Source organism: Ochotona curzoniae, unplaced genomic scaffold (genome assembly GCF_017591425.1).
Source record: "Ochotona curzoniae isolate NIBS_2020 unplaced genomic scaffold, NIBS_Ocur_1.0 scaffold_4701, whole genome shotgun sequence".
NCBI classification, from domain to species: Eukaryota; Metazoa; Chordata; class Mammalia; order Lagomorpha; family Ochotonidae; genus Ochotona; species Ochotona curzoniae.
In genome coordinates, this window is record NW_024467122.1 from 78,134,784 (window position 1) to 78,147,024 (window position 12,241).

General features: G+C 48.8%; 1 protein-coding gene across 1 annotated transcript in view; it reads right to left on the minus strand.

The window, feature by feature from the left end:
- The window catches only part of SH3GL3 (SH3 domain containing GRB2 like 3, endophilin A3), a 107,240-nt gene that overhangs the window by 31,911 nt on the left and 63,088 nt on the right, over positions 1 to 12,241 (minus strand). The window contains exon 2 of the mRNA XM_040969047.1: positions 7,203 to 7,271. Within this exon, the coding sequence (XP_040824981.1) occupies positions 7,203 to 7,271 (69 nt within the window). The remainder of the gene's footprint in view (positions 1 to 7,202; positions 7,272 to 12,241) is intronic.

Consider the following 12,241-nt stretch of genomic DNA (forward strand, 5'->3'; position numbering starts at 1 on the left):
AAAGCAGGATGTTAAATATCAAACTCGGTCAATTCACAGACAAGTGTAAACTTCATTTGGTTAACGCTTAAAAAGCCATCAGGATGTTTTTAATTTGCATACTCCTTTGAAACATTTTTGGGCAGGGAAGGGAGTCAATATTTTGGGGTGTGGCTGTCTCCCAAAGATGCTGTACACACAGGTTGGTTTCTCTTATGACACGCAAATGAATCTTGACGCAGTAGTTGGAGAACAGGGGAATGTTTCCATGCTTCTTTGAATTCTTATAGATCTTTCAAAAGGGAGTCTAGAAACCAAACTTCCTCTTCTGGGTGAACTTGAATTTCCATACAAATTAAGGAAGCCACAGGAATCATTGATATTAGAAATTTTACTCATCGCCAAAAACAAGTAAATCACCATTTACATGATAATAACGCAAGCCCATTCAGCTGTGCCATCAGTGGAAGATGTTAGCTCAGTCTTCCCTCCCACAAGACCAACCCCGCAGCTTTTGATGATTCAATAACCAGAGCAGATGACCAGAAGATGTGGGAAGGTACACCGAGGCAAGCGTGCAGTGCTGGGCAACAGCAGGAGCCCCAAAGAAAAGATAGCAGAAAAGGGGATCCCCCTCAATACAGCAAATTTACAACCCCTCTAGGAAAAAAACAAAAACACATTCCTGGAAGGAAAAAAAAAAACTCAGCTTTGCAAAGATACAAACTCTATCTAAGCTGGCACGGAAAATTAATGCAAATATCATCACCAACTCAGTTTTTTTCTCTCTCTCTCTAACACTTAGCAAATTGATATTCAATATACAAGGTGGAAGAAAAATGGCCTTTGAAACCGACTAGGAAAGTGCTGAGTATAGAGAATCCTGTGAAACACCGAGATGGGAAGAAACTTCTAGCCCTCATCCCAAAGCCATGGTGTCATCCACACAAAGATCCAAATTCAGACTCCATCAAAATCAAAAACTAAAGCTGTTGCAAGACACAACATGTCAAGTCCAATCAAGTGACAAGCAGTGGGATCTATGAAGAACCCAGCACTGGCGTCCAAATCCCACTAAACAAACAAACAGGGGGGTCCTGCTGTGGCACGGCATGTTACACCACCAGCATCAGCCCCTGTGGCCACCAGTTCAAGTCCCGGCTGCTCCACTTCCAACCAGCTCCCTGCTAATGTGTCTGGAAAAGCAGCTAAGGGTGGCCAACGTGCCTGGGGCACCTGTCATGCACGTGGGAGACCTGGAAGTAGTTGCTGGCTCCTACCTGGGATCTGTTGATGCTCTGCCTATTGGAGCTTTTCGGGGAATGAACCAGTGGTTGGAAGATCTCTATCAACCCCACCACCACCATCCTCACCCCAGAAACTCTTTCTGATCAATAAACATGTTTAAGTTTTAAAAATAATAATTTTAAAAAAATGGGCCAGCAGTGTGGCAGAATCGGTGAGGTTGCTACTTAGGGACACCAGCATGTCATATCAGAGCACCAGGTTGGGGACCTGGCTCCTCTGCTTGCGGGCCAGCTGCCTGCTGCAAAGTCCCTGGATGATGGCACCAACGCATGGGCCCCTGATACTCGAGTAAGAGACCCGGACAGAGTTTCAGCTCCTAACAGAGCCCGAGCCTGCCTGCTGTGGGCATTAGGGGAGCAAACCACCAGGTGGAAGATCTCTCTCTCTCTCTCTCTCTCTCTCTCTCTGACTGCCTTCCTTAAAACACACACACACACACACACACACACACACACACACACACACACAGAGGCATCTGGAGAGTGGACCAGCAAATGGGCACGTCCCGCTTCCCTCCTCTCAAATAACACAAACTTCCATTGTTTCAAATTAAAAAAAAATTAAATCCAACTACACCATTAAGTGGCAATCCATAAACAGGGGACAATACAAGCCGCCTACAAACATTTGACAAAATATTCAGAAGAACTATACCTCCAAAGGAAACACATCTGATGTATTAGATTGACCAAAAAAAAAAAAAAAGGCTGTACATAGATTCTACGCAATAACTGGCGTGAGAGCAGTGTGGAATGAAGGCTCATCCCACACATAACAGGTGCAGGAGTTTATCACGGGGACACAGCCCAGATGCAGCACTGTGTGGATCAGACCGCTCTCCATGGTATTAAACACTGGCAACACCCCAAACCGTGGTCAAAGGAGGACTCGCCACCTCCCCAGTCCCCTGGCCCCACCCCCACACCCCTCACCTTCCTACCCCCAAACCTCCGCATCCCAACCCCTCATAAAGATGAGACAAAGCTCAGAAGGGTTTCTATGCACCATGCCCACTGCTGCACAGTAACCTATCATTGAAAACAAATATTTCTGTGCTCTGAACACCCATGGTCAGGGTCACGTGTGGCCATCCCAGCAATCTCACGCAGTTGGAAATTGTATTTGTTCCCCTTAGTACACTGGCTCAATTTGGAGCCCAGGAAAGTGTTGGTTTAAAAAAAAAGGATGCTAAGAAATGAATCAAACCTCTATTATGCACAGCAGTGTGGTGTGCAGATGAATGTACATGTCTGTTCTTGTGTGTGCACAGGCGTGGTCGCATGTGTGTACATGTGTGTCTGACAGGGCGACAAGTTGCATAAACTCTGAGCTCTTTAATGCATTCAGTTGCATATGAAGAGCTTTGTGACACTTAAGAGAATTTAATAACTAAAATATTCATGTTTTATTAGCACTATCAGAAATGTAGGCAGATAGGAAATTCATTCCTTGAGGTCGACAGGAAGTTTGAAGGAACCCCAGTGCAACCTGAACTGGCCGAGAGAATTTGCTTAACGATGAAACCAATTGTAAATACCTAAAGATGAAATCTGTTCAATGTATGAGTCAAGGGCATCTTAAATAAAGATGAAGTAAAAGGGAAAAAGATAACTTCTGTTTTATTTTTAACCCAAACCACTAAGATTTGTAAATGAGAATCAGAGAATTGTTATATTTACAATTTTAACAATTTAGACGTAGTAAAATTTCACGTAGTAAAATGGAATGAAGGAGCTGGGTGGTGGCTGCCACCTGAGTGCCAGTGTCCCCGAGAGGACAGATTCAAGTCCTGGCTGTGCCACTTCCAATCCAGTGCCCCACTGACACACATGGGGGAGCAGCAGAGGGAGGCCCAAAGGCTGGGTTCTGAGACAGTTCCGCGGAGTCTTGGCCACGCCTTCCGGTGGGTGGTACAAGCATTGTCCAGCCACTTCCTAACTGGCTAAGAGACCACCAATGGGGAACCTTACATCTGTAGGTTCCTGCCCAACAAGGATGGGTCAGGGAAAGCTTAAAACCCCCAGGGCCCTTCCTCAAAGCTTTGGTGTCTCTCCCTCTCTCCTTTCCAGAGGCCCCCCACCTTCTGGCTCTCTCAGGAGGGGCTTTCCCTTCCCTCTTCTGTCCCAGCTCACGGGACACTTCACAAATAGACAGGGAACCTGTCACCCACATGAGACCCTCAGGTGGAGCTTCTGGCTCCTGGCTTCAGCCTGGCCCAACCTCCAGTGTTTACTACCCGTTGTGGCTATTCGGAAAGTAAACCAGCAGATGCAAGATTCTCTCTCTCTCTCTCAACTCTGCCTTCCATACATATATATATACACTTTTTAAAGGGGGAAATGAAAATTTTCTTTCGCTTTCAAAACCTTTGGAAGTACATGCATCAGTTTCTTGTAATGCGTATTTCTTAGAAATTCTTTTAAAGACCTCTCCTATGCTTGAATTCCCACATTCTTGCACTGAAATAAACGTGTCTCCTAATTCCATTGTCCACATACTTTTCGAGATGCTCTGAGCTCATTAAAATGCAACTTCAAGCACTCCCTCTGATGGACACCCAGAAATGCTGAGGGAAGGATCTTCTGCTGGTCTTTTTACAACTTCCAGGGGAACAAAATGAATCATGGGATCAAAGACTTTGCCAGTGCCTCCTGGGACAGACAGGCATCAAAACCAGAGATCAACTTTGGCCAATCAAAGAGGGCGCCCACGGAATGCGTTAGCCAAGAAAGGCAGCCAGATAAAGCATTGAGAAAATAGCCCCTAAGGATTTAACACAAGGAGACAAACAACAAATGCTGATCTACTTGGAGAGCACTGTGTGTGTGTGTGTATGTATGCTATGTGTGTGTTATGGGTGTGTGCATGTGTATGATTATGTATGCGTGTGTATTTTCTCTGTGTCTGGGGGTCTCCTTATTAAACTCTCTCATCTGTGCTGCCCTCCACACTCTACCCAGTGACCTCATTTGTTATTTCTAGCTTCTTACATTACATGCTTCATTTTGCCTCAACATCTATTTTCTATTAAATGCATGCTAAGATTTAGCTATGGATCGCAGGTTTTGACACTAATAATTCTGTGTCACACGACAAAATCATCTGGGATTTTACTTTTTATTTCCACCTTTAAACCGACAATGGTTTCACAGATTTTTTTAGGGTCAGCTGTTTAACGCAGTCGGTTAAGCCTCTGCTTGCAAAGATGCCAGTGTCCCGTGTCAGAGAGGGGGGTGAATCCTGGCTGCTCGGTTTCTGATCCAACTTCTTGCCGAGGTGCCTGGGGACACTCGGATATGCTCCAACTGCTCGCTTCCTGCCACCCGCATGGGAGACCTGGACAGAGTTCCTGGCTCCTGGCTTCAGCCTGGCTCCACTGGCGTGGTCATTTGGGAAATGAACCACAGAATGGTACATCCTCTCTATGTCTCCATCTCTTTTAATACATATATAAATAATAAATAGATCATTTAAATATAACTTTTTAACGTTTTTACGTTTCCACATGTCTGGAATCCAGAAAGCACGCCTTCCTTGTACTTCCCACGCTCTGTTGTCCTAGTTGGGGTATGCTATCGATGTGTTTCCCCTGCTGCCTGGTTCATGATTATTACAACCATTCCAAACGAAACTGGAAAAAAGGTGTGCTCTAATCTGGAGAGTGAATGCAGAGGGCTACCCTGAGCTGCAATCAAAGCTACTTACTGCATTTTGTACAACCCCTCCACGAATGGGCCTGTTGCTGACCGCTCATTGATTTGTTGTTCTATGGAAAGGTTATCGAAGCATTTGCCTCGGGTCAGTGCTCCATGTATTTCTGACTGCTTTCACCTTGCAAACATAGATACCATGTTGTGTAGTGCAAAGTGGCTCACAAATACTATATTGCAGTCTGTGTTGCCCGCATCATTTAATATCTATTTTAGGTTGTCATCCATTTAGTGATTTTATTAACATGAAATTTAAATTAACATGAACTTTACCATGGATGTACCTATTTGTTGCACCTCTGTAGCTAGCATTCACCACAGAATATTTTTTAAAGATTTATTTATTTTTGTTGGAAAGTCAGATACACAGAGAGACAAAGACCTTCCATCCAATGATTCACTCCCCAGGTGGCCACAATGGCCGGAGCTGAGCCAATCTGAAGCCAGGAGTCAGGAGCTTCTCTCTGAGTCTCCCAAATGGGTGCAGAATCCCAAGGCTTTGGGCCGTCCTCTGCTGCTTTCCCAGGCCACAGGCAGGGAGCTGGATGGGAAGTGGGGCTGATGGGATAGGAACCAGCGCCTGTATGGGATCCCAGCGTGTGCAAGGCGAGGACTCTAGCCACCAAGCTGCTGAACCAGGCCCACCACAGAATATTTTTTACTTGGTCATTTCTGCTTCTTGTTTGGGGTGAATTTGGTAGCCTCAGATGTATTTCTTCCAGAAAGTTCTTAAAACACAGGGTCAAGCATCACATGTTTCCAAGTTCTTCACTATCACAAAAGCCGTCAAAGATTATTCTGTCTCTCTCCTGCTACTCCATGAGATGCCTGGAGGGGGGAGGAGGTGAGGAACCCGGTACAAGGAAAATTCCAGAAATATGGCTTCCAACCCGACTCTGTCACTGAGTCCTCTGGTTTGGAAGGCTCTAGCTACACAAAATGCCTTTCCTCGGTTACCAAGTTTTCAGAAATAAGCAAGTCTGTTTGCAAAAGCAAAGACAGATTCAGCCACCCAGCTGCTTATTCCCAAAGGACGGCTTTACTCAGAGCGCAGACTCTGTAAAAAGTGTGTGTGGGGGGAGGTTCTTCAATCAAGTTCATGGAGAGTCCAGATTAAGTCGGATTTCACAACTTCACCACCACAAGCTGAACCTATTCCATTTTAGCACACACTTTGAAAGTTCCCCATCCACTCCAGGCCCACAGCCTGCGGCTCGACATCTGCCAACGTCTCCCCTGCCTGCTCCTTCCTGTGGCCTCCCTGACACCTCACAGACTTTGCTCCAGCTCCTGCTCCAGTCCAAGGACAGAAATGGTGGTGACGGCAGGCGGATCCAGTTCTGCTCCTACCTTAAAGCCATACCCACGCCATGCAGGACACACAGAGAGCTGCTGAGGTGTCTGGCAGCCCTGCCATGGATCGTGTTAGAACCACATCTCTACCAAGCCAGTGGTCTTTTTCGATGTTCTCTCAATACTTGGTTCAACATAGTTTCTACAAACTCATGCCACTAGTTCCAATGGCAAAACAGTGTACAAGCTACTTGCTTGGAAGCTGGTAAAAAGCACGGGTCCAGAGTCACAGTGTTGAGCATGCTGGGTCGCCTGGGACAGACCCAAGGGTCTTTTCTTTGAAACACCTGTGGATGTTGCCTTTATACTGGCCTTGCAAGTCATCTGGCTCAGGTTGTCCCACGTGGGCATAGTCTGACATGCAGCCACTAGAGGGCGCCAGCTAGCCATATTCCATTTTCTTAAACTACCAAGATGGGATGCAGCTGCAGATCCTGGCCAGGATTGGACCAACAGTGAGTCAAAAAAAATATATATATATATTTATGTATATACATATACATATACACCAAATTATATGCCTATGTCTAGCTGTCTGTCTGGACATGCACAGCCACTTCTTGCATTGCTGCTGGAACATGTCATTGGTAGTGTTGCATACTTTAACGAAGAGGTGATTTAAAATTCATGGAATGATCGCATGGCTTCCAGAAAACACTACGCCACTTCCTCCCAGGGAGTTGAGCACGTGTGGATCTTTCCAGGACAACCCTCCCACCCCCAACCCGTGATAACGTGTGCTCCTGTGTGGATTCTGCAAGGCACCCCCAAAAGGCCTTCACAGCAGCAGCATGCCTCCTATCACGCTGACAGCCGATTTCTGATGCAACGAACACAGGAAAACGCTCTTACCCTTTCCATGTCAAGAAATTCGTCATCCAACTTGGTTCCTTCGGTGCCGCTGATTTTCTCACTGAACAGCTGCAGGAACAAACACAAGCAGGCGCCACGTTCAGTAAGTCCTTGTCACAATTCTGACTTAGCAAAAACAACACAAAGACCTCAGGCTCGACTTGCTGGGGTTTTTGGAAGAGGGAGTGTCGATGCACTTGAGGGGCCCATGAGACACCGGTTCTGCCTGAGCTGGGTGGGCTCCAACTGCCCGGGGTGCCCCAAGGCAGGCAGAGGCCAGGGGAGGCCAGCAGGGCCTCCAGAAACACACCGTGCGGCCAACGCCTGGGCCCACGGTCGATTCCAGCACGAGGCAGGAACGGCAGGGACCATCCACCACCAGCAGCGCTGGATATAAATGACTGTCCACGCAGTCAGGGCAGGCACTTCAGGGACACCTGGAAAGACTCCGAGAGGCCACAGCTTCCGCGTGGGGCCGCCCGGGCCCTGTGTCCTCACCAACCTGCCTTGGCCCTGGCCTGCTTAGAAGGGGGGTGGGGGGTCTCTGTGAGCAGCTCTGAAGGACAGGCCCTCGACGGAGGCACAGGAGAGCAGGAATGCAGGTCACCCTGCAGTGGGGCAGTGCCAGTCAGTGTCACACGGTGAGCAGCAGCCCTACTCTCTACCCACCAGGTGCTGGGAACACACACACATTCACACACACATAAACATACACACCTGTACCCATGCACACGTACACAAACATGCAAACACATTCACACACAAACACACACAAACACACGTGCACACGGGCACGCATGGAAACAAATGTGTATTCACACATGTACAACACACATGAGACACGTACACAAAATGTGTGATAAACATCAACACATTACACAAGCATGCGTGGGCCGAATACACACGTAAGCTACATACATGCACGTATGAGCACATATAAACATGATATACATGTGCACACATACGCACATCCACACAAATAAACATACAGACATGGCTATACGCACATGCATACAGGCACATCATGCGCCTAGGCACACAGTACAGATGCGCGCACGCACACACACACACACACACCACGATGGTGGCCATGATCCTGGTGCCCCTGCCCTTGGCTTTGCAGTCTCTTTTGGCCTGAAAAGGAGTTTCCTCATCTCTTTATCCATCAGTGAATCACACGGAGCCTTGCTTAAATGTACCCTTTATCTAAGGCACAAGAAGACATCTGTTTTGTCAGCCAGTTGACAGCCCTGAATACCTGCATTAGCCAGGGACCAGGAGCTCAGCCCAGGTGTCCCAGTAGGCGCCAAGAACCCAGCTTCTTGAGTCGCCCCCTGCTGCCTGCCAGGATCTGCCTCAGCAGGGGGCTGCAGCCAGCAGCGGAGCCAGGAACCAAGCCCAGGGGTCCTGTCATGGGACATACTAACCAGCACCCCAAAGCACAAGGCCCAGCACCCCCCAGGAGCCAGCCTTTGCTTGGCTTTAAGGACCCCTGTGTGCTCTCACTGCCTGGAGAGCCTGCCGCTGCGCTGTGAGCAAGCGTCCCCCGCCAGTTTGTGCAGTGGCCCAGACACCCCCTCATGTGACAACCAGCCAGCTCCCAGCATCCACGCCGCCCAGTTAGCCTGCAGCTGCTGCACTCCTGAGTGCGCCCAGCGGGACCAACCTCATCCGACAACTCAGGGACACACGTGTCCGGCCAATGGCGTTGTATGAGACCAGAACTCCATCTGCGTGGTGTGCTATTCAAGAGACGTTAACTAGAACACCAGACAAGAGGCATAACTTGTCATAGCTGGGCACGGGAAGTCTGAGAAAATTGATACAAGGTATACAACCTTGAACAGAAATAGGCCAGTGTCTGCCTCTGCCACCTTGCAGTATTTTCTAAGCCTGGGAAGGGTGTTGGTGTAGACGCTTAGGAAGCCCTCGCATGATGTCAGAACACTGGATCGGAGTCCCAGCTGCTTTAATTCCCAACCAAGTCCCCTTACTGATGTCCCTGAGAAGGCGGAAAACGGCCCAAGTACTTGAGTCCCTGCCACCGTGGGAAAGACCTGATTGGAGTTCCTGGCTCCTGGCCTCGGCCTGGCCCAGCCCTGGCTTTGAGTGCAGCCATGTGGGAAATAACCAGCAGATGGAAGACCCCCCTCTCTCTCGTTCTTTGTCTCAAACTATTCTTTATGGTTTTTAGTAAACCGTTGCATATATCAGACATCCCCAATGTTTTTGCTGTTGTTATTGTTCAGTTACAAAGTCATCTAAAACATCAGTTCTTCATTGGGAAGGCAATATTCTGGGCATATGACAGAAAAAATTTAAAAAGATACATCCTCTCCACAGTGTGCCGCGCTGGCAGTAACCATGACCGCATGGCATCACAGGTCCCCATCAGGATGGGTGGTCAGCTTTTCTTCCCTGCACCTGTTTTAGTCCACAACCTGAGTCCCACCGTGCAGAATTCTAAATTTGCTTTGATTTGGGTTTGTTTTTCTACCATCATGCAACTGAAGTGGAAACTGACAGTAACAATCAACACACAGATCACAATTTTAGAATTCTGTCCCGAATAACAAAGGATTAACAAGCAAGGCTTGAAAGAAAAAAAATTCTTTAACCACAGTTTAAAAAATGGCACCTCAAAACCCCTATAGTACAACAAAAGCCATGTTTAGAGATCACCATTTAACATAATTACATCATAAAAACCCCACATTACCACTTAACATTTCACACTGATACGATGCCATGCGATCTGACTTGGAAACGTGTAATATTCAGAGCTGCAAAGCTACCAACTGTGTGAATACAGACGACTAGAGACACAAAGACCCACCCTTCTGTCATTCCACCCAACCCCCACAGACCCAGGAGGCGGAACACACACACACAAAGACCCTGACAGTGGCTAAGTACCGCTCCGTAACGGAGAGGCCCAACTCCCCAAGAGCGTCCAGAGGGAAGCAGGCAGATGATAGCCGGGAGCGTGTGCTCAGTGTGTTCCAGAACAGAACCTAGGAAGGCATGGATGGAGTCCCGCAGGGAGACAAGAGGAGAAGCAGCAATGGGGCAGAGAACACAGCAGAGGCAGCAATGGTGCTAACAGAGAATGCACGCGGGAGTGTGCAGGCAACTGTGTCCAACCAGCAAGGGTCACTGGCCAGCCAGGGCTGCTGACTCAGGCGGGAAGGAACAGACAGCAGTGTGGGCAGGAACCCGGGCGAGAGCCTGAACTGCACGATTCCATGGGCCTGGACGTGAACAGAACCCAATCTGAGAAAAATCAGGCCAGCGGTCCACGGAGAACAGACTAGGGAGAAAGAAGCAGTGGCTGGGGAGACATGTCCACGATCAGGCTGGGGACCCACGGCCTGAGCAGAAAATGTGTTTAACGTCCACTCCGAAGCCCTCCTGCTGGCCTTCCTCGGCTGGCTCCACACACAGGCTGTCCCCGGCTCCCCAGCCTCCCACCACCAACACTGCACCCAGCCTGGGCTTGGGGACAGGTGATGGAAGTGACCCACCCACACTGGGAGAGATTTTCTCCATCAAGGAGACGCATCTGGAGGTATGCTGGGGCTGAGGGCAGAGACGCACCCTTGCCACCAGAGCACTGACAACATAGGAGAGACACTTATCTGGGAGCCCGGAAGCTTCTGCCTGCCTGCAGTTTTCCATCCAGATGTGTTGTGGGACCTTAAATGGCAGGTGTTGTTAGCACAGCCTCGGTCACAAAGTCAGATACACAGAGAGGAGGAGTGACAGGGAGGAAGATCTTCCACTCAATCATTCACTCCCCAAGCAGCTGCAAAGGTCATTGCTGAGCCAATCCAAAGCCAGGAACCAGGAGCCTTCTCCAGGTCTCCTACACGGGTGCAGGGACCCAAGGCTTTGGGTCATCCTCGACTGCTCCCGCAAGCCACAAGCAGGGAACTGGATGGGAAGTAGAGCAGCCAGGATTAGAACCGGCATCCATATGGGATTTGAGCACGTGCAAGGCAAGGACTTTAGCCCTCCTAGGCTACTGCGCTGGGCCCATTAATATTGTTTATATAACTGAGAGATGCACACCCATGTGGGCCTTTGATTAGGGTGGGGAGGGTCAGATATGAAGGAAGGTGGGGTGGGACATAAGCTTCAGATTATTTTTTTTCCTCCTGTGGTCACGGGGGGGGGGCGGGTATGGGATGGGGGCTGCTCCTTGCTGTTAAATCACATCAGCACCCAGGGATTGGGGACAGTCATTTGCTGACACCTTAGAGACCCCCACATGGGGAAGAGTGTTCTGAGGGTGGTACTTGAGTGGTTTCGATAGTTCTGAGGAGTGGTTTGATTTCACCGCGCTATGGTTGAGATCTCTTTCCAAGTCTACCTTTTGTCCATTTGGGGAGTGAATCAGCAGATGGAAGACTTTTCTTCTCTTCTTCTTTCTGTGAATCTGATCTGCCTTTCCAATAATATAAATAAACGAAAGACAGACAGACCGACCCCTCCAGAAGCTTTCTCCTGTCTTTCACTGGACTAACTCATGGGCACATCTAACCTAGGCCAGAGCTCCAAGCAGCAGGGTCCGAGGGGCGCCCTCCGGGAGCCCTTCACCAAACATGCCAGCTTCTCTATCGCGGCCTTTGCTTTTCCTTTCAACCCATGAGTGAGCCTGTTCTGCCTTCTGGCAGCTCAACAACTGCAGCCATCTTCAAGCCAAGCAGCAAGCACACGGTTTGTTTTTAAGTTGTTAACAAGAGGGAAAGATGAGCTCTCTGTTCAGTATTGGCAACTTTCTGTACGCCTTGGTGGTCTACAGTGTTTTCAGTTCTAGAAAGAGCTCTCAGGATGACCGAGGCAGCCAAGATCAGCAGGGCCAACACCGCATTCAAGGAAGGAACTGTCCCAAGAAGGACCAAGGGTCCACAACTGCCTGCTCTCTTTCTCTCTCTCTCTCTCTCTCTCTCTCTCCCTCTCTCTCTCTCTCTCTCTCTTTGGGGGATTGTCCGTCTTGCACCCAAGGACAGAAGTCTGGGCAGAAATCCCCAGGCTGG